This window comes from Drosophila montana, unplaced genomic scaffold (assembly GCF_035044405.1).
Source record: "Drosophila montana isolate Dmon_TW-CO22-7 unplaced genomic scaffold, ASM3504440v1 contig_2666_1, whole genome shotgun sequence".
Classification (NCBI taxonomy): Eukaryota; Metazoa; Arthropoda; class Insecta; order Diptera; family Drosophilidae; genus Drosophila; species Drosophila montana.
This window is the reverse complement of record NW_026997533.1, coordinates 487,794-512,662: the sequence shown is the minus strand read 5'-3', so window position 1 is coordinate 512,662 and position 24,869 is coordinate 487,794. Positions and strand designations below refer to the sequence as shown.

At 43.1% G+C, this 24,869-nt stretch overlaps 5 protein-coding genes across 7 annotated transcripts; 1 reads left to right on the top strand and 4 right to left on the bottom strand.

Annotated features, from left to right (window-relative positions):
- Positions 1 to 334: 334 nt before the first annotated feature.
- FucT6 (alpha-(1,6)-fucosyltransferase) lies at positions 335 to 6,125 on the bottom strand. The gene is made up of 4 exons (XM_064683591.1): positions 5,508 to 6,125; positions 3,490 to 4,006; positions 1,496 to 1,920; positions 335 to 1,415 (listed from the first exon to the last, which is right to left on the bottom strand). Exons 1-4 carry the CDS (start codon positions 5,792 to 5,794, stop codon positions 776 to 778), a joined length of 1,869 nt encoding a protein of 622 aa, XP_064539661.1. The 5' UTR covers positions 5,795 to 6,125; the 3' UTR covers positions 335 to 775.
- Positions 6,126 to 7,587: 1,462 nt separating this feature from the next.
- Amun (protein amun) lies at positions 7,588 to 12,755 on the bottom strand. Of its 3 annotated transcripts, none has more exons than XM_064683655.1 (3): positions 12,363 to 12,755; positions 10,408 to 11,380; positions 7,588 to 8,981 (listed from the first exon to the last, which is right to left on the bottom strand). In XM_064683655.1, the coding sequence occupies exons 2-3, from the start codon at positions 11,219 to 11,221 to the stop codon at positions 8,074 to 8,076; spliced, it is 1,722 nt and encodes a 573-aa protein (XP_064539725.1). In that variant the 5' UTR covers positions 11,222 to 11,380; positions 12,363 to 12,755; the 3' UTR covers positions 7,588 to 8,073. The 3 variants fall into 3 exon arrangements, with proteins under 3 accessions (XP_064539725.1, XP_064539727.1, XP_064539726.1); XM_064683657.1 differs by lacking the exon at positions 12,363 to 12,755 and adding an exon at positions 11,744 to 11,883; XM_064683656.1 differs by lacking the exon at positions 12,363 to 12,755 and adding an exon at positions 11,733 to 11,880.
- Positions 12,756 to 15,988: 3,233 nt separating this feature from the next.
- On the bottom strand, positions 15,989 to 17,975 carry Naa20A (N-alpha-acetyltransferase 20 A). Its single transcript, XM_064683613.1, has 6 exons — positions 17,815 to 17,975; positions 17,634 to 17,749; positions 17,446 to 17,575; positions 17,254 to 17,390; positions 16,338 to 16,851; positions 15,989 to 16,206 (listed from the first exon to the last, which is right to left on the bottom strand). The coding sequence occupies exons 1-5, from the start codon at positions 17,865 to 17,867 to the stop codon at positions 16,760 to 16,762; spliced, it is 528 nt and encodes a 175-aa protein (XP_064539683.1). The 5' UTR covers positions 17,868 to 17,975; the 3' UTR covers positions 15,989 to 16,206; positions 16,338 to 16,759.
- A 670-nt stretch (positions 17,976 to 18,645) lies between these two features.
- Positions 18,646 to 22,758, top strand: MKP-4 (MAPK Phosphatase 4). The gene is made up of 5 exons (XM_064683658.1): positions 18,646 to 19,082; positions 19,146 to 19,277; positions 20,098 to 20,197; positions 20,274 to 20,956; positions 21,927 to 22,758. The coding sequence occupies exons 1-5, from the start codon at positions 18,965 to 18,967 to the stop codon at positions 22,028 to 22,030; spliced, it is 1,137 nt and encodes a 378-aa protein (XP_064539728.1). The 5' UTR covers positions 18,646 to 18,964; the 3' UTR covers positions 22,031 to 22,758.
- Positions 22,759 to 23,380: 622 nt separating this feature from the next.
- Spx (Spliceosomal protein on the X) lies at positions 23,381 to 24,740 on the bottom strand. The gene is made up of 3 exons (XM_064683659.1): positions 24,581 to 24,740; positions 24,431 to 24,514; positions 23,381 to 24,368 (listed from the first exon to the last, which is right to left on the bottom strand). The coding sequence occupies exons 1-3, from the start codon at positions 24,612 to 24,614 to the stop codon at positions 23,464 to 23,466; spliced, it is 1,023 nt and encodes a 340-aa protein (XP_064539729.1). The 5' UTR covers positions 24,615 to 24,740; the 3' UTR covers positions 23,381 to 23,463.
- Between the last annotated feature and the right edge of the window lie 129 nt (positions 24,741 to 24,869).

The window sequence follows — 24,869 nt, the reverse complement described above, 5'->3', positions numbered from 1 at the left end:
GAATCATGGCTTGATCTTGGTAGGATCAGAACTGCCGAACTTGTCATAACTTTAAAAGGAAAATGGTACGTTGCATTAGGAAAGTACCAATTGTGGTACATTTGGTACATTTTCGTTTTAAGGGGCGAAGATTGGATCATGGCTTGATCTTGGGTGGATCAGAACTGTCAAACTTGTCAATCTGTTGTTTGTCCGCCCCCCAATAGGCGTGGCTCCCATAAAAGTACCCCTTTAATACGAAAATGGTACATTGCATTAAGAAAGTACCAATTGTGGTACATTTGGTGCACTTGGTACATTTTCGTTGGCCAAATGAATGCGACACAGTTGAAAATTAAAACTTTACTAATTTTATTTCTCATACATTTGTGTTTCGTCTATGTTACAGGGGATAAACTATATTGCGCGTATTCGAGCCCTACAGGCATGCTTAAACCGACTATATATACGTATATGCCTATATATATATATATATATATATATATATATATATAATAATAAATATACGCTATATAGAGACGTATATGTATTTCTATATGTATATTCTTTATGTTGTCAACATTTAATTAATTTCTGCGGCTTACGTCAAATGCATAGAATTAGTGCAACAATTTGGAATCGCTTTTGCCATTTGTCCACATTCCAGAAACGAGATTCGAGTCGGAGTTTTTGTTCGGCAATTTCAATTTTGTTACGAGTTACGAGAACTTTGGTTGCACACACCCAACATCTGGATTTGAGATTCAGAGAGAGAGGCGCACAACTGGAAGCGGGCCTAGACGCCCGCGTAGACGGGCAGCTTGGCCGTTTCGACCTTGTCGACCACCTTGAAGGAGGGGAAGAGTCCGCCCTGATTGGTGCGCGTATTCTTGCCCTTGGAATTGCCATCCCAATGGTTGCCCGCAACCGAGACAAGATCCCCAACTTTCAGCTGCAGATCCTCGTGGGTGCGCGGCTTGTGCGCGATAATCGCGCGACGATTGTGCGGATTCTGGCCGCCATAATAGTAGATGTCGTCGAGGGATTTGAAGCGATATGCCGCATCCGGATACATGGTCTGCATTATCTCGTAGGCGACGCGACAGACCTGCGAGGAGAACGTGCACACCAGATAGTCGGACATGGACAACAGATGGATGTCCAATATGATGCCGTTCAGGGCCGTGTCCGTGTAACGCGTGGAGACGGCGGCCATGCGCGCCACCTCCGGATCGCCGACGATCTGGTACTGGGGATAGCTTTTGCGCGCCTCCTCAATGACGCGCGCATCGTCCGAGGCGAGAAAGATGCGACGGACGACGCTGCTGCCATTGATCTCCAGCGTCCGATAATAGTCCTCCACGTGCGTCATATACTCCTCGATGCCGTGGAAGGCAGCCTCCGTGCCCACCTTGTCCGTGCGACGCACATGGACGCTGGAAACGGAAACGGAAATGGAAATGGAAATGGAGCGCATTAGTTGTCGAACTTGGCCGTGGCTAGCGATGCAGCTTACCCCACAATGGGACGCTCCCAGCCGAGCTTGCGCATGCCCGAGTTGAGGAAGTCGCGCGTCGCCGTCTGCGGACGCAGCAAATATTTGAGGAACTGGCCGACCCACCAGACAATCGGATCGCCGTGCAGGCGCTTCAGACGCGGCGCCAGATCCTCGGGCACGGCCAGCGGCAGGTACGGCGGACGCGGCATCAGCGAGTCAATGATGGGCAGCACCAGCACCTGGGTGTTCGCCTTGCCGGGCCAATTGTACGCATACGAGCTGCCCGCATCGTGGCAGCTGTCCGACACCGGACGGAACACCTCCTCCCAGCCGCCCTTGTGGTAGCGCCAGCCCCGCGACTTCAGTATCAGCGTCCGTTCCGTGGCGTACGCCACGATGAAGCAGTAGACCACGTGATGCAGCTGGCAGCCGTAGCCACAGCCCTGCAAGAAGCACACTCACAAAATGAATACACAATCGCATGGAAATTAACTTGGAAAGGCTTTAAAGGAGTCAGTGCAACGTTTACGAATGCAACAGAAAAGAGAGATGGACGAAAAACAGTAGCTTATCGTGCAGAGAATGGAAAATGGAATGGAAGAATTGAAGGTAAAACAAATATAGAGCATAAATATACTACAAAAGGTTTTACTATAACGTTTACGAATGCAACAGCAAAGAGAGAATGAAGAATAACAAAAGTTACCTCTGCAGAGAATGGAAAATGGAATGGCAGAATTGAAGGTAAAACAAATATAGAGCATAAATATACTACAAAAGGTTTTACTATAACGTTTACGAATGCAACAGCAAAGAGAGAATGAAGAATAACAAAAGTTACCTCTGCAGAGAATGGAAAATGGAATGGCAGAATTGAAGGTAAAACAAATATAGAGCATAAATATACTACAAAAGGTTTTACTATAACGTTTACGAATGCAACAGCAAAGAGAGAATGAAGAATAACAAAAGTTACCTCTGCAGAGAATGGAAAATGGAATGGCAGAATTGAAGGTAAAACAAATATAGATCACAAATATATTAAAGAAGGTTCCATTGCAACGTTTACGAATGCAACAGAAAAGAGAGAATGGAGAACAAAAAACGTTACCCCTGGGAAAAGTAAATATGGATCATAAATATAAAACAAAAGCTTTGATTGGAAGAAGAAATGACAAGAAGCTTGCACTGCAACGTTTACGAATGCAACAGCAAAGAGAATGACGAAAAAGAGAAGCTAACTCTGCAGAGAACGGAAATGGAAGGAAGGAAATATAGAAATGGAGATTGAGATTTAAATGCGAGCAGAATATTAACACAGAACTGCTTTGGAAAACAAAGGAGCATGAAACGATAAAAGGAAAGAGAGAGCATGCGAAAAGTACATGGAAAATGAAAATGAAAGAGACCACACGAAGAAAAACAAATTGAAATGAGAGGGCATGCCTATGACAGAATATTAAAAGTTAAAATAAAATGAATGAGAATGAAATATAAGAAAATAAAGAAAGAGCATCTTCTCAGGAGAATGAAAAAGCGGCCAGTGCAACGTTTGCGAATGGGCATAAGAAAGAAGAATGAGAGGAAAAGAAGAGAGGATACAAGGAAAAATAAATAACATAAAGTTTCACAGGCAAAATAAAAAGATGAGAACAAAATGAAAGAGCAGGCGAGGAGAAGAAAGAAGAATATGCAAAGACAAAAGGAAAGGCGAGAATATCCAAAAACAAAGTGAAAGAGCTTGTGGAAGGGAAAATAGATTTCCCTGAAGCGGAAATACAGGATGAAAAAGAAAGAAAGATGAACAAAGAAAATGCAAGCTCTTGCTATTAAGAGAGCAGAAGACAGAACGTTAGCGAATGGACTAGAAAGAAGAATGGCAGACAAAAGTGAGTGAAGGAGCGTGAGTGAGAGAGTGAGAGTGAGGCTGAGAGTGAGAGTGAGAGAGTGAGTGAGAGGCGGAGAGCATGCTGGAATGGATGGTTGGCATTGTATATAGGGCTGGATTGGACCTTGTTCAGCTTGCAGACAAGCTTGCGGGCATTGGAGCAATCGCTGGGATTCTGTAGATGATGCAGTCGCCGCTGGACAAGATCGCTCAGCTCTTTGGCCTCCCGCTGGCGCCACGGCTCGTAGCCATCGACGCGCCGCAGCTGATCCATGTCGCTGAGCAGCGAACGCTTGTGCTCGGCGCCCTGCAGCAGCACCTGCTGTATGGACTCCTCCAGCTCGGCATTGCCGCTGCCCACTATTTTGCGTATTTTGCCCAGCTCGCTGCTGAAGTAGCTCCAGATCTCGGCAATGTTCGTTTGGATGCGCCGACGCGTCAGCTCATACTCCAAACTGGGCTCAATGCCCGCCTGCCCGGCCAGCCGATCCGGCCCATCCGCATCCGGATCCGCATCCGCGGCGACCACCTCGAACAGCGTATCCTCTGGGAGATTGTCGCCCAGCGTGTGCTTCGCATTGTGCGAGTCGTTCTCCAGCCTTTGCATTAGCTTCATGGCGCTCTGTTTATCCAGCTGCTCGCTGCAAAAATTACACAAGATAACAACTGACACACACACGCACACACACACACACACACACGCACACACACACGCACACACACACATTGTGGTTGTGCGTGGTGATTCGTGATTCGTAATTCGTCAGGCGGCGACGTGTCGAGCGTGACCGCGCATCATTTGCATACCCTAGCAGAGGGTGGAGCCACAAACTCATCCGTTTTGTCACATATGTATGAGGGAAGACATTTGGGCCAGTTTTTTTATATATATATTCCTGATCAGCATGAATAGCTTTAACTGACTGGCCAACTGTCTGTCTGTCTGTCTGTTAAGCTGTCTGTTAAGCTATCTGTTAATCTGTCTGTTAATCTGTATGTTAACCTGTATGTTAAACTAAATGTTAAGCTGTCTGTCTGTCTATCGATATATCTATCCATCTAGCTATCTATCTATCTGACTGTCTGTCTGTCTGTTAATCTGTCTGTTTATCGATCTATCCATCTATCTTTCCATCTAACTATCCATCTATCTATCTATCTAACTATCTGCTTGTTTATCTGCCTGTCTGTCTATCTATCTATCCATCTGTCTGTCTGTCTGTTAATCTGTATGTTAATCTGTATGTTAAACTATATGTTAAGCTGTCTGTCTGTCTATCGATATATATATCCATCTATCTATCTGTCTGTCTGTCTGTCTGTCTGTCTGTCTGTCTGTCTGTCTATCTATCTATCTATCTATCTATCTATCTATCTATCTATCTATCTATCTATCTATCTATCTATCTATCCATCTGTCTGTCTGTCTGTTAATCTGTCTGTCTGTCTGTCTATTGATCTATCTATCTATCTGCTTGTTTATCTGCCTGTCTGTCTCTTTGCATATCAATTAGCGCTTCAGTTTTGCAGCTATCAAAGATCGTTTTACTATATATATCTACTATATCTATTATCTACAGCTATGTCTATACTATAACATATAGCCCATAAGTACGATCGCTTGATTATCGATATTAAACCCGACAATTGGGCGCCTTAATGTGGCTTAGATCATGTCAATATACGTTAGCTAAGCTATATAACTTGATATAGGAAAGATCGCTTAGTAGATCGAATAGTTAGCTAATCCCATATCCCATAGGAACAATCCTATATAAGGAAAGCGTGATCTATAAACTATATCAAATAGCTCGCATAGTAAAGAAAACTTGTTAAGCTAATCAAAAGTAGCTCACATAACTTGTTTCTATATACATCTATATATCTCTATATATATCTCTATATATCACACATAAACATCTCTGTTAGGGTATACAAGCTTCGGCGAGCCGAAGTCCATTTTCTCTTGCCTTATTTTGCATATGAATGAACGCATTAATGGAGCAAATTTTGCTGGGGATTAGGCGGGAATCGAGGGAGACAGATAGGGGGGGGGGGGGGGGTGTTGGATTGGGGTTACGGCTTAGGGTCTACTTGTGGCTGATGATGATGATGATGATGTGGCACCTGGTGGCAACATACCTCATCAGCTCATCGATGAGCAGCTTGAGCTCCTCGTTGCGCCGTTCCGTGTGCTCGAGCAGCTGCAGCGCCTGGTTGATGCGTCGGGAATTGTGCTCATTGTCGCCGCCGCTGCCGCCGCCGGCGCCGGTATGGGCGAGCGCCTGATGGTTTTGGCCATGGCTCTGGCTGTTGGTCAGCTTGAGGACGAACACGTAGACGAGCACCGCCCAGGCGAGCACGAATATGATTAGGGCGCGCACCCACGAATTCGAGGAGGAGCCGAACAGCTGACGCACTAGCAGCATGGCTAGTGCCGCAATTAATCGTATCCGCTACTCTGTGATCCGTTTGTCCTTCTCGTCGCGTCCTTCCCTTTGTTTACGTGTGTGTGTGTGTGCTGTGTGTGTGTGTGTGTGTGCGTGCGTTGCTAGTTAATGTTGTGTTGGGAGCGTGTGTTTCTGCCGTTTTTGTCGCATAGTCACCGAGTGTTTAGCTTCGGTTTTGACTGTTGCTAAACATTGCGCGGCACTTCATAGCTGGAACAGCGCAACGGCACTCGAATGACACAGTTTTTATTTGATTTTTATTCTTTTTTGTTTTAATAAATAAATAACAAAATACCAAATTAGGGATGTTGCTGGCGTATCGATAAATGCCCATATTCTCAAACGATATTTCGTGCACAGCACATAAATACTATCGATATAAATACAGTACTTTTCGTTGCATACGCCAGGGATGCGCATATTCGATAATTGCAGCTTCTTGCGTTTGTATGCTTGTTAATTATTGCAGAATGTTAATTACTTTCAATTGTGCAGCTATTCAAGCCTAGTTGCTTTAACTAAGCAGTACAAACATATATCTAAATCGCAGACCAACCACCTCCGATAAGTCGCTTACTGGTGGCGGCTGGTCGATAACAATCGTTAACGCGCCTGTGTGAAATATTTAAAACCGTTTGCAATTGACAATTTTAAGAACGAAATTCAGAAATTCAGAAATTCATTCGACAGGTACTTGAAGGTTTCATTGGTTTGCATCCGGCTGGGTTGTACTCTTAATATTTTCACAATTTATTTGGACTTATGCTATATCAATTAAAAATGTTTATAATGTTGAGATGATGTTCTAGCAACTGCTTCGCTTTCGATTCCAATTGAAAGCAGCAGGCGCTAAAAAAAAATTATCGTATTAGGCTACTTCCCCACAGACAAAAGTAGATCGATGCCAAATGAATGCGTATGCAAATTAAATTTAGTTGTTAAATCAAATGAAAAATTATTATCGTATAAATTATAAAAAATTCAGTATTATATATAGTATTTAAAAAAAAAAAAGTTGTACACATAAATTATAAATTATATTATACGAATACGACCACAAAAATTTCGCATTGTTCAAATGAGTTTTTGTATTTTTTTCTTGTTTTTGTTTTTGCTCAGTCGACGTCGACGGCGGCGTCGTCTGCCTGCATGTGGGATGTATGTGTGGTGAATTTTAGTGAGCTTGTGTGTGGGTGAGAGAGAGAGAGAGAGAGAGAGAGAAAGAGAAAAAGGTGCGCGTGTGTATGTGATGGAAGCGGCGATCTACCGGAGGACGATTGTGTTGAGTTTATGCGACAAGTTTTTGATTTATTGTTAATTTTAAATACTTATATAAATTACTTTTATTATAATTATTGTTTTTTTCATCCGTTTCTTGTATGTAGTGGGCAACTGCGGCATTTGTAAATTTTCATCATTTGTTACTCATTTCATTTGACTGTGTAAAAATATCAATTTGTTTCTGATTCAATAGTTACTATGTATTTTGTATTTTGTTTTTTTTTCTTTCTTGTTCTTTTCACATATCATTTATGTTATCGCTGCTGCAATTGGGGACTCCGTATGGCTATTTCTCTTTATATCATTTATCAATTGTCGTCATCTTTCAATTCAACCTTCTCCTCGCTTTAATCCTCAATTTCAACTTAAACTTCATCTAATTCGCGCCCGCACTATGTTCCTAAGTAATGTCTGAGTGTGTGTGTGTGGTGTGTGTGTGTGGTGTGTGTGTGTGTGTGGTGTGTGTGTGTGTGTGGTGTGTGTGTGTGTGGTGTGTGTGTGTGGTGTGTTAGTGAAATGTATCTCTTTTATGGGTTCTCCTTTTTCTTGTTTTTTTTTGTTGTTTTTTTTTCTTTTGCTGTTAAGCCTATGTTATGTTATGTGCTGCTGCTGCTGTGCTGCTTCTCGTTCTCCTTCTATGTTATGTTCTCGTTGTGTATGTGTGTTTTTGTGTGTGTGTGAGTGTGTGTGTGTGTGTGTGTGTGTGTGTGTGTGTGTGTGTGTGTGTGTGTGTGTGTGTGTGTGTGTGTGTGTTTGTGTGCTGCTCTTCTTGTTATGTGTTTCTCTTTATGCTTTCTTTGTTGTATATATATATTATATATTATATGTATAATTAGTTTTGCTTAATAGTAAAATTTCTTGAATGTTGTTGTGGCAAAGTGTAGGTAATGTTGCTCTCAAATGTCGGACTCAACTGCACTACATACATATGTCTTTCCACCAGATACGCAGATACGCGTGCGGCCTAACGGTGCTGCTCAGTCGCTGCGCAGTTTCTTCAGCTCTGGCGATTTGTCGCCTGCAGCAGCAGCAGCAGCGCCAGCAGATGCATTATTCCCCTCCAACTCACAGTGCAGCGCGGTGCGCTTCTGTCCAATAGATGGCGCTGTCAGCGCTTTCGCTTCTGTCGTCGCCGCAGCAGCGGCAGCTGCCAAATGCTGCAGTTTGCTGGCACGCAAATTGCTGCCGCTGCTGTTGCTCTCATCAGCCTCTAGCTCATCATCGTCCTCAACATCATCATCATCATCATCCTCCTCCTCATCCTCCTCCTCATCGTCATCATCATCAACATCAGCCGCTGCCGCTGCCGCCGCACCGCCCAGCGCAAGAACTCCGTTTCCATTCCCATTCCCATTGGCTGCGGCGGCGGCGACGGCAGCAGTTGGAACTGCAGCTGCAGCCGCTGCAGCTGCCGCTGGCTGCGCAACGCTTTGTCCATTATTGTTGATCTGCTTGGTGTTGTTGTGCGACGGGGCAACAGCTGCTGCTCCTTCTGCTCCTCCTGCTGCTGCTCCTGCTGCTGCTGGTCCAGCTGCCGCCAGGCGACTTTTGAGCGGCGCCTCGAGATTACTTTCCGAATCGGAGGCGAGCGGCGTAGCCACGCCCATCGGCCCATCACCATCCTCCGTGGATGTGGTGGCCGTGGTCTGCGTGGTGTTGTCATCAATGTTCGGCTCCTGTGAGGTGGAATCGTTCGACACAAAGTTCGAATCGCCGTCCTGCAAGGCGGCGGCAGTGTTGTTGTTGTTACTGTTGTTGTTGTTGTTGCTGCTGCTGCTGTTGTTGTTGTTCTTGGCAACGCCGGAGTTGCCCAGCGGCGTCAGGGCCAACGGATTGGTGTTCTCGTTCTCCGTTTCCGACTCTGTTGCAGTGTTGCGACCGCCGCCTGTCCGAATAGAAGAGATCCATCAATAAGGGTCATAACTTTACCTTCGGGGCTGGTCGAAGTCTCCATACCCTTCCAGGCAACATGTGTAGCATAGTCTTGATCTCTATATTTAAAGCTGTTTTCCCAGACTGATTGATTGACTGAATGAATGATTGATGATCAACGCAAACTCTTAACCGCAAGAGCTTATGCAAATACAAGCCCAAACGGGGTTTTAGGGAATTCCACCCGTTCGAGTGGAAAAATCGTGGAAAACGTTTGCATGAAATTTGTTTTGTTTGCCATTCAATCGGAATCCTAAAACTCAATTTCGCAACTTTCCGTGAGAACAACTCATCTGAATGGTTTTTCACAATTTTCGCAAAATCCACTCATTTTGGGTGAAACTCCATTCCAAACTCATCTTTTTCATACCACGTCGAAATTGTTGATTCCAACTTTTTGTGATTCATTCTATCGTCTACAAACTCGACTAATTAAGAACAATTTGAGACGTGGGTTTTCACGATAATATGGCTAAACTTGAATTTCCCACGGTCTGTAATTGGGGGGGGAAAAGAAATATCTTGAGTGTGAAGCGATAAGCTTGGCCCGCGCAACGACGGGGAATGCAAGATTGTATAATACAGTTCATAATTGACAAGTTTTTCGTTAAGATATCTTCGAAAACCAACAAGTTTTTCCATATAAAAAATACAAGTTTGTGAGGTATCATTCCCAAGGCATCTATCTATATGATATAATGGTATATATATTGGTTTCATATAGCTGATATTTTGCTCAGCTGAGGCTTACAATTGCTGAGTTTTGCTAGGATTACTTGAAAAATAAAACTATTTAGTCAGGGTAACCCATCTTTGAACGAATTGTCCCTATCTACATGCTATATAGTATGACATTAATATCGTTTATAGTATGCCGATCTTTAGATCATTAAGAACATGTCAGAACAACCGATCGCACTTATAAGTAATATGATATAGTAGGCCGATCTTTGATATATCTTTTATCCGAAGCAAGTTTCGTCAATTTACAATTTACGTACAAAACTGAACGAAACATGAGCATGGAACGTGAACAGAGAGACGGGCGGATCTCGCTTTAACGAAACGCCAATTGTTAAAGCTGATCGGGAGTATATATAGACTGATATAAAAACTGATACAAAACTGAACGAAACATGGACCGACAAACTTATGTCATATGATACAGATATAGTAGGACGATTTTGATATAACTTCTATATGCAGCAAAACGAAGCAAGTTTCGTCAAGTTAGCTACAAAACTGAACGAAACATGAACAGGCCAATTGTTAAGTTAAAGCTGATCGGGAGTATATACATATATATAATCGTCTGCTATGCCTTGCACAGCCCGTAACTGAAGGGTATCGATTGGGATCGGTGTGGGATGTGATCATACCTGCGCCGAGACTCTCCTCGTCGACATCGACGGCGACGCCATCGTTGGTGTCCTCCTCGCCATCGAGGTCCTTGCTGCTGCTGCTGTTGTTCGTCTTGCTGAGGCTGCCATTTGTGTTGGCAGCGGCGGCGGCGGCGGCGCCTGGCGGGGGCATATCTTCGAGCAGCTCGGGACTAAGGTCGTTGGCCACGTAGTGCGCCCAGAGGGCGAGCTCGACGCGATGCGGTGACCAGTGCGGCGTCTCGCCGCCGACCTCCGCATTGAGGCGCTCGACTGTTGCCTGAATGTGCTGCACGAAATTGAGGTATTCCTTGGTCGTATAGTCGATGCCCTCGATCTCTGGTATGGCCATCAGGCACTCGTCGGCCATGAATGGCGCGGAATCGGGAGCGGCGGCTGTTAGGAGGGCGGATGCCATCGTTGTGCCGACGCCCTTGAGGTTCGATAAAGCTGTGATCGCCTGCTCCAGATTGGGTAGCTTGCGGAAGGCCTTCTTTGTCTCCTGGATGACGGCGCGCGGTGTATTCACCTTGACCAGATACGACAATTGCGGATAGAATTTGCCGCGCGACTGTTTCCATTTCATGGCCTGGACAAGCTCATCGTATACCAAATGCTTATCCTTCCCTCGCGCCTTGATCAGGCCGGGCAGCTCGTTCTGAAACCATTGATCCAAACGGATCAGCTCCTGTGGCTTCTTGCTGCGCTTCTCCGCCTTCATCTTCAGCACCTCCGGATACATCTGATAGCAGTATTCGAACTGTGAGGTGCTGCCGTTCTCAAAGAACGAAGCCGTCGCCTTGCCGTTCGACATATTTCTGCCTCGATTCTGCCTTGTGTGGATGCGGATGCGAATGTGGATGCAGTTGTGGTATGGAGATTGGATGAGTGAGTGGCGCAGCGCTGTTGCTGCTACTGACCGCTGGGACGCTGTCTTTGCCTCTCTGCTGTATGTCTATCGCTTAGCCCACGGCTGTTATCGTTATCGTTATCGATGCGGTTTTCATTTGATTTGATTTGATTGGATTGTTGTTGTTGTCGTCGTCGTTGTTGTTGTTGTTGTTGCCGGCGAAACGTTGGCATGAAAATAGAGTGGAAGAACAAGAGTGGATGCGACACAAATTAGCATTACAGTTAAAAGGTTTACAGAAAGAAAGGAAGACAAAAAAAAATAGAGAAAAAAAAGAAGCTGATATATGTATATGACAGCGTTGCCGTATGCTGTTTGCATGCACCGTTAAATAATTACATTCACTGTCTGCCTTTTTTTTTTTTTGCTTTTTATTTATAATTTTTTGGTCAATTTGTCAGCATTTTTTCAATACCCGATAATCACATTTCGTTTGCAATTTGCAATTTTTCAGGGCACAGCAAATCGAATTTTACTCTCCGCAGTAGTCGCAGTCCACACCAACAGTCAGTCGGGTTCTTTTTACTGGTCGTCGTCGACGTCGTCGGTCTTTCGCACGCACACAGTCACACACAGGCATGCACACACGCACGCACACACATGCAAGCAACTCGCTTATACACACATATACACAACAAACCGACTCACACACACACACACTCACACACACACACACGCACACACAGAAACATACTCACACGCACGCACACACTACCACCATTAAGGCGAAACGGGGCAACGAAATTTCTTTTCATATATATTGTGTATTTTGGAAAAGAAAAAAAAGATGAGAAATAATAATACGAAGGCACGATACGAATTGAAATATGTATATTTGCGCACACAACTAACAACTAAACAACATAACATCATTCAGCTGCAGTTTCTGTTTGAGAGCTGCTTCTCCAAGTCGCAGACACGGTTGCCCAGAGGGAGGCCAGAGCCAAATGCGATTTGCGATTTGCGAATTTCGAACGCGAACGCGAATATTCGTAATTCGTAATTCGTAATTCGTAATTCATATGCGAATGCAGCTGCTGCTTACCTTTTGGCGTTTTTCAAAAACTTTTCGTATAGCCTGTGCGCTGCTCCGCTTCGTCTCCCGTTTTCGTCACCGTTGCCTTTTCTTTTTTTTTTTTTAATGATGTATGTTATTCTTATTATTATAGTTGTAGCGTCGTTGCCTGCTGCTGTATTTGTATTTGTATTTGTATTTAATATTAAACAAATTTCGCTTGCGACCGCCGCTTTAGTTGCCGCCTGTCTTTCGTTCTGTCCACAGCGAGGCAGTCAGCAAAACAGCCAGTGCCAGAGCCAGCCAGCTATAAAGCTAGCAGTAGTCGCTGCCTCTGCCTTGAATGCCAGTGGCGTCGCCGAGCAGGGGCCGCACGAAAAAAATGAAATGAACGGAACAAAAATAAGGATGCAGCTGTATGCTTGCGCGCTAGAAAAACTCCGAACTGCAGGAGCGCCTTATCTCTGACTGCTCGCCCCGAATGACTATGAGTGGAACTGAAGTTGTATCTTTCAATTGCCAGTTGCCAGTGGCCAGTGGCAGCAGCAGCAGCAGCAGCAGCAGTAGCAGCGGCAGCAGCGGCAGCTCACCCCTCGTTGCCGCACGACTGTGTGCGCACCGCTTTATCATCGTTTCCACTTTCGAACGTTCATTCGTATTCAATGCTTGTCCGCTGTTCGCTACAAGCGGCTGCGGCAGCGGCGCTGCCAGTAGCAGTGACAGCGGCGTCTCAGCCAGCATTTATAGGGGTTGTTGCATGTGCTTGTTGCGAGTTTAGCGACTGTCAACAAGAAACAACAACAACAACAACAACGGCAAATAAAAATAATTACTTTCCGACATGTATGCGCAATTCATGTACATACACACATTCGTACATCCATCCAACCGTCATCTATCAATGTACACATGTTGCTGTACCCCGTTCGTAACGCCCCTGACAGTTTATCGCTTCGTATGCTTGCATTCATACATACACTGAATGTATGTATGTACGCTCGTTGTTGTTTCTGTAACGTTCGTGTTCGCGTTCGTTCGTTCGTTCGTCGCTTTGCCATCTGCGTCATTGTCTCGGCTTTAGCGTCATTTGCGCTTTGCCGGATGATTCGTTGTTGTCGTTGTTGTTGTTGGCCGTTTTTTACTTACCCTATTCGTCGTTGCCGTCGTCGGCGACGCGTATAGCAGCTGCAATTTAGCTCTGTAGCCGTTGACTGTTTGTGGTTCGCTTATTTTTACCCTATGTTCGGTTTCTCGCACACACACATACACACACACACAACACAACACACGACGCACACAGAGGCACATCTGTATCCGTCATGTTCAGCGTTGTTGCTGCTGCTGCTGCTGTTGCTGGGGCGCAGCGTTGCCACATCGTGCACAAAATTCAACTTGAAACGAGTTTTACATGCATGAAATGTGAAAATGAAACCAAAACTGAGTCTCAATCTCAAACTGAATCTGAATGTGGCTCTGTCATGCCCACAATTGCTACTGCAAAATTATTAATGATAATTAGATGAGAAGACAAATGGTCGGCCGCTTTGTTGCGCCAAAGATACCCTACAATAGCAAAAGCAAAGCTGAACATTGCTTTGTACGCGTTTACAAAGCGCCAGATACAGAACACACTCTCACACACACACACACACACACAGATACGCACACATGCACACGCAGAGCGTGACACACGCGAAAGGGAGAAGGCAATCCACACGTTGCTGTGCGCGGCTCTTCGTACTGCCGAAGCGGCGAATATTGGGTTTGGAAATTTGTTTAGATCCATTTACAGAGCCCTGTACAAATGTTATATGTACATATGTATGTATGTGTGTACCTCCAAGATATAGTAGGTATGTATGCACATACATGTACATGTATGTGCATAGATGTTTTAACATTATCTTTCTTAATGGTAACAGCACCTTTTTCTTCTGGTATTTGTACTTGATTCGTACAATGCCTATGCAAAAATATTCTTTGGTCACCATTCTTAGTACCGTTATTATAATTTATTCATAGGAAATGAATAAGTATATGTATGTGATCAGATCATTTTCGTAAATCCTAAATACATATCCAGTTTTAGCCCGGACTTGAACCCAATTGAGAACCTCTCGTAAATACTATCTGTCAAAGTTTATAGGAATGGTCGACAGTTTGAGACAATAAAGTCGTTTTGATGGGTGAGTGGAAAAAAATAAACTAATTCTCTCTGGAAAACTTGGCAGATTCCATGCCAAAGCGCCTTAAGATATGGAACAAATATAAACTGTTATGAAAACCAAAAATCATAGAAACTTAAAATGAAAATTAAAGGAAAATTTAAAAAAAAAGCTAAAGAAAAATTGAACCTTTTTTCTAAGAATTTAATTAATTTCATTTAATATTTCAATTTGAAAGGAAAATGCATTCAAGTATTTCTCTGCACTTTAACCTTAAGAACAAGTCCAGTTATCACTTAATAGGTCAGGTCGGGAATAAATTATAAATTAGTTCGGCCTTGGAGGACAAAAATGCTTTGCTGATTTCAGCAATGTTTTTGCTTGAATCTAATATTTATATTAAGTGCTGTAATTATACTTTGCCTGGGAATGGAGGCCTGCGACAGCAATTTCCTAGAACATTTAGATGATTCCAAGTAAAACAGTTTAGCTACAGCGCGACGCTGAAAGCAATTGACCCAAATACAGAGTTCTTTTCTACAAGGAATACAGATGAAACCTAAATTTCTAGCATTTTTTCCCCAAACCCAATTATCTAGCATTTTTCCCACCAAAATTCAAGATATGCCCCTCAAGACTATATAAAATAATTTTTGATGGTTCCGTTAACAAAAAACCAATCGGTGCAACCCGATTCGAACAAAATCTTCCATATCCTTGGTTTCGGGTTGAACATTATTGTTCCTGTATATAATCAGCCCGTTCTACTGAGAATATCGCAGATATCCGTAGATATTTTCATATAGAAGCTGCGGGCTACATTTAACCTTTACCCCTAAATTGGATATAGTACGGAAGTTCGACTGTTATTGGGAAACTTGGTTTAGTGATTTATATTAAAGGCTATGTATAAGGAAATTGAAATTCCGGGCTCGAATCGGTTCGGTCTTAAGCCGCTTTTGCTCAACCATTAATCTAGATCAAAATTAACCGGTATTTTTAGGCCATAACCGGTTCGGATGAAATGAAGAAGAAATCGCCAACGAAAGCCATTTAAAGAAAATATATTTTCAATATGTATCTAAAACGTATATTTTTGTTACAAATTTGCCGGTTGCTCAAAAACCGCTCAAATATAATTGTAATAAAATATTAGTTATTTATAATTTGCAATTAAAATGCAAGTTACTTTTATTTTTGAAAAACTTTTGTAATCAAAACTACACACACACATACATACATATATATATATATATATATATATATATAAAGAATTAAATATATATGCCTTCAATTTGACTGACTGAAGAATTGACAAATTGATTGATCTCTGTTAGATCAATCAAAAATAAATAAATATATCGGTTTGTTGTTGATTCCAGTCCTAAAAACATATAGTTCCAATCATAACACACTATGGCCGAGCAACGCCTGGTAATATTTGCTAGCACATTAAGATATTTATACATATATAGATTAAATATATATATGTATCTATTTAAATATACATGTGTGTATTTGCTTGCAAAACTACAAAATTTCGATTTAATTTTGTTGCTAATAAAATCAAAATACAGAACTTAGGAATATTAAGCGATGGCAGCCTGATGATATGATATCCAGATGAGCTAGTGGGTATATAGAAGATATATCTTCGATTCGGACTAAGCCTCGTGCCGCATTTGGTGGCGCAATTCGCGCATTGTTATCTGCAAAATATGGGAAGAGTTAATTAGGGAGTTCAGATAAATAGATAGATAGATAAAGATATGTATAGTTATAGATAGGGTTAGATACATTTTGTAATTCGACATTGATAATGCAAAACTATATTATTTACCTTTCAAGTTTTCAGTAGTTACAATCGGCTTGTCATTTTTAAAACTGATAACAAAGTCATGTAGAAATATATATAATATATAAGTATTATTAACATAACAACGGATTACATGAACGCAATATCGATTGTAATCCAACTTGGAATTTTTTGTTTGGGTATATTTTTTTTTCGGTTCGTACGGATCGGGTTCGAGAGGTTAGCAATAGATTGGGGATTTAGAACTGTGTGTGTGTTTAACGGCAAACTTAAGAACTCCGGATTAGATACAATTTTTTTGCTATTGTTTGATAATTGATTAACTAAAATTTTGAAGGACGGCAGCACCGCGCCGAACTGAATGCAATTTTGTGCCAATCGTATATGGTAATTATCATGATGTTCAGTTAAACATAAATGCGAATGCGGGCAGTATTGGGTGGATATCAATTCATATCTATATCTTCCAATCGTACAGGCTGTGTGTACGGTATAACCGATTTCTTGTTCACGTCTCGGGACAGCGCCTTACGCATATCTGTAAAAGAGCCGCAAATGCCAAATTAATATCAACAAGTTGTATTTAGTCGGGCGTGCCCGACTAGCAGTTATCCTGCACCCAGCGTCATACAATATATATTTATGAGTCTACCTTTAAACCGAGATCTTCTCTTTCCACTTCAGAGATTTATGTTTCTATCTATTTTGTTCTTCATATATTTCATATTTCAAAACTCTAGCTTTTGGTAGTTGCCAAGATCGGCGGGTTTTTCCGCAGACGAACACACGGACGGACATGTCTAGATCAACCCAGCTCCTCGTCTCGGCCAACAATTTACATAGTTTATGAGGTCGGAAATTGTTTTCGTCCGCCAGATTTATACATTTGCCTATTCTTAAGCTATTTCCATTGGGTTCAGGGTATGAAAATAGAACTTGCCATACGCATCCTCGTCCTGGTCACCCGAGTAGTACTCGAGTATGGTGCGATATATAATATAGCCCAGATTTGTATACATATTGATGGCCACTTTATTGCTTTTGCGCACAAACAGATCCACAAAGTAGGCACGTTTCCTGCAAGACAGAGACGGTTTAAACATTTATATCACTTTATATATCGCCCAATTACTTTTCCGATATGTCTTCCAGGAAGCTCATCAGCAGCGCCGCCAGACCCAAACGCCTGTAGTCGGGCGAGACAGTCAGCGCGGTCACATGTCCGTGCCAGTTGTCCATATGTCCCTCTACCTTGCCCATGACTGTGAAGGAAAGTTAGCTTGTAGCGAGTCTGCGTTGTCTACATTAGCCAATACTTACTGTAGCCCATGATGTGCTCGCTGGGCGATTCGGCCAGCTGAAAGTATTCGGGCCATTTGGCCAGATATTGTGTGTAAAACGAGAGACCGTATGTTTCTGTAAGCGGATCAAAGTTCCTGAAATAGACACACACTGTTATTGGACGCATGCCAATTGACTTGTGTAGACACTCGTCACTTACACGTTATTAAATTTAAAAAGGTCATCACAGGTAAATGGTCGCAGCGTAGTCATTTTTGGTAATTTAATATTTGTTTTTGATTAACCCGGTGCCCGTCAACGTCGCGGTCTATATATATTAGGGATAATTAATCATTGTCTATCGATTGCACAATGTGCCCACACTGACCGCTATCGATAACGCACTGCCAGTGTTACCAATATTTGTCTGTCTTTAAATCAAAGCTGGCCTGTTGGACATTTAAAAAGCGGAGACTTGCATTTATGCATCAGTAATTCTGATTATTAGTCATTTTAGGCTATTTCTTGGAAGCTTTTTTAAGTTGTCATAGAAAACGTCGTCTATTCGTAGCTCTCTTATTTAAATCCCTTATCAATCGTTACAACGAATTTATTTGCTCTTGTCTGCAAAGGTGTAAAGGGTATGCATCCAGTATAATATATTTTAAATGTTGAAGAGTAACATAACTATTCTGTTTATATCGGGCAACATATTGCCTAACTGATCCATAAATTGCAAAAATAACAAGATTGAGCTATTTATACGTTAGTATTATTTTCAACTCTTGTCGTAACCGATATGGGGCAACACTGGTTGCAAACCAGATGGCACTGTGCTACGCACAGTCCTTTCTTTGACTGTTGGTGGCATGACGTCACAAATGTGATATTCCATAACAAACCAGTAATGTTTGCGCCAAATATAAGCATTTCAAAAAACAATATACCAAGTTAATATTTTTTAATATTAAATTAATTTTGATTTTATGTTTTTTGTTTCACTTGTAGCCACTGTTCGAAATGTGCGGCTGTGACGTCATGCGCAATGCCAGCAAACAGAGCTGCGCACAAATTGCCACCATCTTGTGGTGGTGGCCCTCGCAACGGGATCAGGGCAGCAAGAAATTGTGCGACAAGCAACAGCAATGCCATTTCAATTCCTGCGGGCGCGGCGTGAGAGTTGCTGCTAAGGCGAGCGAGCAGCAAGTACATCGAATCACTGCAACAGTTGCCATGCAGCAAATCACAATACGAATTCACACACTGCGCAATTAGTGAGAACCGCGTTTGCAGCCCCTTTGAGCGCAACAGTTGTTGTTGTTGTGTTGCTGTGTTGTTGTTGTTGTTATTGTTGCCCTTGAACGTGCAGCATGGAGCCCGTTGGCGCAGTTACGCGGGGCAAGCCGCAGGACTCTGGCACATTGTCGCGCCTAGATTTTGATGGTGGTCCCGTTAGCATTGATGAAGTCGAAACTGGCCTATTTCTGGGTAAGCATTTCCAGTTGGATTTCCAGCTTCTGGTTAATACAAATTTTGTGTACCTCGTTGCAGGCAACGTGGCGGCAGCTACCCATATGGAAACGCTCAGATTCTTCAAGATAACGCACATACTCACGCTGGACTCGGTGCCGTTGCCGCAGCATATTGTGGAGTCGAGCCTTCTGACCACCAAATACGTGCAGAGTAAGTGCAAGCCAAAGATTCTATTGACGAAGCTCTGGCTGCTTCTCTAAAGCTCTTCTATCATAAGCGGAGCGAATCTATAATTTGTTGTCGATATCTTCTATCGATTTCCATAATATCGATAAATTTCGATATCTTTTACGATTTCCCCAATATCGATAAATATCGATCTTGAGGTAGGGTTTTCGAAGCACAGCTCGAATATTACAGAAGCTAGATACCAGAAACTTGATTCTCCGATAGCATATAATATATATTTTAATGCCTTAACCAATTCCGACCAAAATTGAAAACAATCCATTTATAAAGAAAGAGCTTTCGTATGCCAACAACAAATTAAGGGAAAGGGTTACTGAAGGTAATAGAAAAAGAAGAACGGACCGTTGCCTTCAGCAGGAAGAAGAGATATTCCTTGCAGACATAGAGTTCTAGTAGGACGACTTCTAGAGAATCCGCTCCTCGTGACTTTTCCATATAAAGTCCTGATTCTTCATATAGAGCTTTATGATATGGTAGTCCGATACCGATAAGATATGGCTCGTATGGGAGGAGAACTTAGTAGAACTTCTGTAATTCACAAGGTTGTTCATCCTACATGATAAAGAACAACAAAGTGCTGGAGGAATGGGGAATTAGACATTCTAGATAAACAGGCAGACGAGTATATGGATTATATCGATTCGTCTGTTGAAGCTCGAAGGAGGCTAAACATTTCGTGACAAATCCTCCTCCAGGATATGTCCCATTTCTTCTGCCCTGGGCGAGGATTGACTTTCCTTTAGTAGGAAAGCATTCACTGTACAGATTTGTTTTGTTGCAGTTTCCGACATGCCGCGCGAGGATATACTGCAGCATCTGGAGTCTTGCGTGGAGTTCATAACCAAGGCGCTCGAGGAACAGTGCAATGTGCTCGTGCACTGGTGAGTCCGAGGATTGCTGCGTCTGATCTCTCGCCTGTCTAATCTAATCGCGCAAGCAATTCTTCTCCTCCTTTAGCTACTTTGGCGTCAGTCGCAGCTCGTCGGCGGTGATCGCGTACTTGATGAAGCGCCACGGACTGGACTATCAGCCGGCGTACGATCTGGTGCTGGCCAAGCGTCGCTTTGTCCAGCCGAATGTGGGCTTTGTGTCGCAGCTGAAGCTCTACCGTCGCATGGGCTACAAAATTGATCCCAACTATCAGCGCTACAAGATGCATCGGCTGCGTCTTGCCGGCGAACAGGTGCGCAAGGCCAAGATATTGCCGCAGAGCTTCCACGGCGTTGTGCGTCCCGATCCGGATATCACACGGGAGAATCCCGAGCCGATTGTCTTTCGCTGTCGTCGCTGTCGACGCGTGCTCGCCTCCAAGTCGCACGTGCTGGAGCATCGACCGCGCAACATGCCGCGCAACATGCCGCGCTTCCAGCCCGTCGAACCGAGGCAGCTGGCGAGTGCTCCGACTAGCTCCGGCTCGGAGCCACGTCTGCTCGATCAGCTGGCCGAGCGCATACGCAAGGCCTCGCTGGGCTCGACCAGCCAAGAGCATCCAGGACCCGTCGCCGGCTCGAGCAATTACTGTCGCAGCCTCTTGTTTGTGGAGCCCATCGCCTGGATGCACCGCGTCATGCTCAATACCCAGGGTCGACTCTACTGTCCTAGGTGCGAGCAGAAGATTGGCAACTTTAGCTGGGTGAATGGTATGACAAAATTGTATTCAACTAAACTGATTCTCTGGCCAAGACTGACTGATTACTGATTGACGGACTCACTGATTGATTGACTGACTTAATTGATTGATTGGCCGACTGACTAACTGATTGATTACAGAGTGTCTGATTGACTGACTTTCTGGTTGATTGACTTGCTTACTGATTGACTGATCAACGCACAGCAAAAGTCTTTAAGGGTAAATAGCTGCATTTTTCAGAATAGCTTACCTTTTGTTATGTAAGTGTTAACGTGCAGTTGAAAAATGACCAAAAATATGAACTGATTGATTGCCTGATTGATAATCAACACATACGGGAATTCTTTAAAGCTTCAAAGCTGCACTTTGCACAACAGCTTAACTTTTATTATGTAAACGGATAACAAGAATGGATTTGAGAAATTCCATGACTGATTGACTGATTGATGATCAACTGACAGCAAAAACTATTGGATTTAGGCAGCTGCCTTTGTTACAATATTCAACTTTTGTTATGTAAGCGGACACCAGGAAGGGGTTTTGGAAAAGTCTACCGCAAGGTTAAAATTTTAGAAATGACTGACTGATTGAGCGATTGAGGATGACCGCAGAGCAGAAACCGTCCAAGCTAGGCAGAGGTATTTTGTACACTGGCTTTTGTTATGTAACTGGACAGAAGAAGAGCGAATTCTGATCGGATCGCTGTATTATAAAGCTCTCTAGAGAGACTCTGTCGAAAAATGGGTTTTCGTATGGACAATTTATCTGTTTTTCAAGATATCTTGAATATAGTTATGGATCTCACCATTCTCCTAACCCAACTACAAAATCATAACAAATCGGTCGACTTGTATCATTACGGCTGCTATCGACCTAATCGACCTAATCGTTGCGGAATACATTTCCTTTCTTTTCTTTTTGAATTTAATGAACAATAATGACAATGCTTATTAATATATATTTGCGTCCCTTTCTTGCAGCTTGCCAGTGTCCGTGCGGCGAGACGACGACGCCCGCATTTTATTTGATACCTTCCAGAGTGGAGCTCTCCAAGGCCGTGCAGAATGTGCAGACCACGGTCTAAAAGTCGCGCAGATTACACTCCATACAGATATATATATATATATATATATATATATCCGTATATACCTATCTAAATATAAATGTATACAGGCAACAGATCCAATGTAATAGTTAGCCAATGAAATTCGCCGATGCTGATTTAATTATAGTTTCATTTAAGTTGGGTTAGTCGGTTAACCTGGCCAGACCTAGCATGCATATACATATACATATATACATATATACATATATATACATAGATGTATATATGTATGTATATGGACAAAGGGATGAAATCGGTTTTTGTGCTGTTCCATAAATATGCATTTCGCATTTGGTATTTGCATCGCTTTTTGCATATTCCAAAAATATGAATATATATATAAATGTTATTGTTAATTATTATAAATGTATTTACATAATTTTGAAATAACCTTTTGGAAAAGTATTTTGCGCAAAGCCACAAACAAAAAGAAACAAAACGTGTCAAAAAAAAAAAAAAAAACAAAAGAGAAATTTATAAAACAAAATGTGAACATTTTCGGTGACAATATTTGAAAATTTAAACTTTAATTATGCTATTAATGTTGTACTACAATATGATATAGTAATCCGATGTTATAAATGTTGTGCTATATGATATAGTTATCCGATCTGCAGCAAGCTCCATCGGATCGGAAATGTTTGTTCTTATTCCAAAAAAAATGTGTTACAAATAATAAAACTCTACCACGAGCATCAAAGAGAAAATGATAGCCAAATACAATTGATTGTATAGATCTGGATAGGACCGATATCCCTAGAATGAGATTGTATATATTATATATTATTTATTCTGGCATAGAGCCAAGAGCTAAGGCAGATAGTGCCGGGAATGCCCGGTTAGTAGGATCAGCTAATCCCATCCCATTTTGGGATAAGCTATCAAGAAATTATATATTCTCGATCTGTGTGTACTATATAAGAACCTAGCTAACAAGTTAAGTTTATCTAGCTGTTAAAATCTTCGTTTTATGCTTTAGAAACGACATGGAAATGAAAGGAGATATACTTTTTAGACTTCAAACAGACAGAGATGGCAACATTCACTCAACTCGTCCTGCTCGTGAGTTCTTATATTCCTTATATATATGCTTTTTTCTGCCTGTTGCATTAAGTATACCCCATTTATACCCATTGTCCAGAGGGTTTAGGCTGTAGCAAGACATATTTTAGTACTCTCAAGAGTTTCAGGCGTAGCTTTGGCTTTTATTTTTGCCAAATAAAAACCGGGTTTTCAGTTAGTAAAAGCTTCGCTTCCTGATTTTAGCTCATCTCATGGGCATCCGTTGCGCTTTGTAGAGCACATTCGTTTAAAAAATTAGGAAAGGAGTTGTATCTTGGTAAAAATGCGTGCTTCGGTTTTATTGGATCGTCTAAAATTGTATAACTAACTGGCTAGCGCCAGAGCCCGACTTAGTACTGGTAGCCATCCGGTTGATAGGGACGTGAGAATGGTGCCGGCGCGAACGGCACGGGCGGCGGACGCCAATTCGTTGGCGGCGGACGCGGCGGCGGCGCTGGCATGCCGGGCGGTGCCCATGCATTTGGCGGCTGGAGCATGCGTGGCGGCGGCGGTATGCCCATCGTGGGAGGCAACGGCGGCTGCCCGCCGGCCATGGGCGGCAGCGGTGGCGGTGGTATCGTTGCTGGGAATGGTGTCGGCTGTGGCACCGGCGGCGGCGGCGCTATCATGCCCATGTTGTTCGAGGAGACGGGCACCACGGGCGGCGGTGGTGCCATCATCGGTGGCGGCATCATTTGGCCGGGCATGACGGGCATCATGTTCTGTACGGGCGCATCGGCGAACAGTTGATGCGGTCGATCCGCGTGCGCGGATGGATTTTGTGCTGCCAGCAAGCGTTCGGCCGCCGAGCCATGCCGTTCGCCCTTGTGATCCTTCTTGAAGGCATACGAAACGGATATCGGTCGATTGCACAGATATTGGCCATTCATGGCATCCATGGCGGCATCGCTCGCCTCAAAGCTGGCGAAATTGATGAAGGCGAAACCCTTCGATTTGCCCGTCTCCGGATCGCGCATAATCTTTGGCGTCTGCAGGATGACGCCAAAGGCAGAGAACGTATCGTAGAGCAGCTTCTCGTCCACCTCGACGTCCAGATTGCCAATGAATATATTGGCGCCCACATCCAGATTCTTTTGATGCGCCGATGCCTTGTTGACGCGTATCGGCTTGCCATATAGCTTGATCATGTTCATTATTTTGATCGCATAGTCGGCGTCCTCCTCGCTGAGGAACTCCACAAAGCCGTAGCCCTGATGCATTTGTGTGACCCGATCCTTGGGCATGTGCACATTGACTGCACGACACGGATAAACAGATGAATCAAGGGGAAATATGTTTAAAGGCTGCAGAACTTACCAACTGGACCGGCTTGGACGAACAACTCCCAAAGCAGCGTCTCGGATACCTTGTCGTCCAGGCCGCCGGCATAAATGGTGGCATCTATTTGGATGGTTGCGAAAACAGTTAAGTACGACTGGTAACTATGTATGAAAAGCCACTGCTTACCTTGGTTACGTTCAGCAATTGGACCTGCGGCCATTTTGCTATTATAATATGCGCCAAACAAACACAAAACCTACAATTATAATTTGGCAATTATAAACCCCATGCAAGCAGTCAAACCATACACGGCATTTGGGTAGACGCAGCGTTGTAGTTCGATAATAATTATACGATACATCGATATATGTATTTAATTAGTAGGATTGATATTGCACGCACAGCGATTCGATATTTTGCTTAGAACCTCATCTCTTTGATGTACGTATCGATAACGACATTGTCACACACTAAA

Bases quoted from the DNA above. Each gene is read 5' to 3' on its own strand.
- FucT6 (XM_064683591.1), bottom strand. From the start codon at position 5,794: ATGCTGCTAGTGCGTCAGCTGTTCGGCTCCTCCTCGAATTCGTGGGTG. The intron at 1,921-3,489 runs GTCCAATCCAGC...TGCTTCTTGCAG, and splicing joins TTGTCTGCAAGCTGAACAAG to GGCTGTGGCTACGGCTGCCA. The intron at 1,416-1,495 runs GTAAGCTGCATC...TTCCGTTTCCAG, and splicing joins TGGGAGCGTCCCATTGTGGG to CGTCCATGTGCGTCGCACGG.
- Amun (XM_064683655.1), bottom strand. From the start codon at position 11,221: ATGTCGAACGGCAAGGCGACGGCTTCGTTCTTTGAGAACGGCAGCACC. The intron at 8,982-10,407 runs GTATGATCACAT...CTATTCGGACAG, and splicing joins CGAGGAGAGTCTCGGCGCAG to GCGGCGGTCGCAACACTGCA.
- Naa20A (XM_064683613.1), bottom strand. From the start codon at position 17,867: ATGACTACGCTGCGACCATTTACCTGTGATGACCTTTTTAAATTTAAT. The intron at 17,750-17,814 runs GTAAGTGACGAG...TGTCTATTTCAG, and splicing joins CTTTTTAAATTTAATAACGT to GAACTTTGATCCGCTTACAG. The intron at 17,391-17,445 runs GTAATTGGGCGA...TCTGTCTTGCAG, and splicing joins CTGGAAGACATATCGGAAAA to GAAACGTGCCTACTTTGTGG.
- MKP-4 (XM_064683658.1), top strand. From the start codon at position 18,965: ATGGAGCCCGTTGGCGCAGTTACGCGGGGCAAGCCGCAGGACTCTGGC. The intron at 20,198-20,273 runs GTGAGTCCGAGG...CTCCTCCTTTAG, and splicing joins TGCAATGTGCTCGTGCACTG to CTACTTTGGCGTCAGTCGCA. The intron at 20,957-21,926 runs GTATGACAAAAT...CCTTTCTTGCAG, and splicing joins CAACTTTAGCTGGGTGAATG to CTTGCCAGTGTCCGTGCGGC.
- Spx (XM_064683659.1), bottom strand. From the start codon at position 24,614: ATGGCCGCAGGTCCAATTGCTGAACGTAACCAAG. The intron at 24,515-24,580 runs GTAAGCAGTGGC...CCATCCAAATAG, and splicing joins AATTGCTGAACGTAACCAAG to ATGCCACCATTTATGCCGGC. The intron at 24,369-24,430 runs GTAAGTTCTGCA...CGTGTCGTGCAG, and splicing joins CGTCCAAGCCGGTCCAGTTG to TCAATGTGCACATGCCCAAG.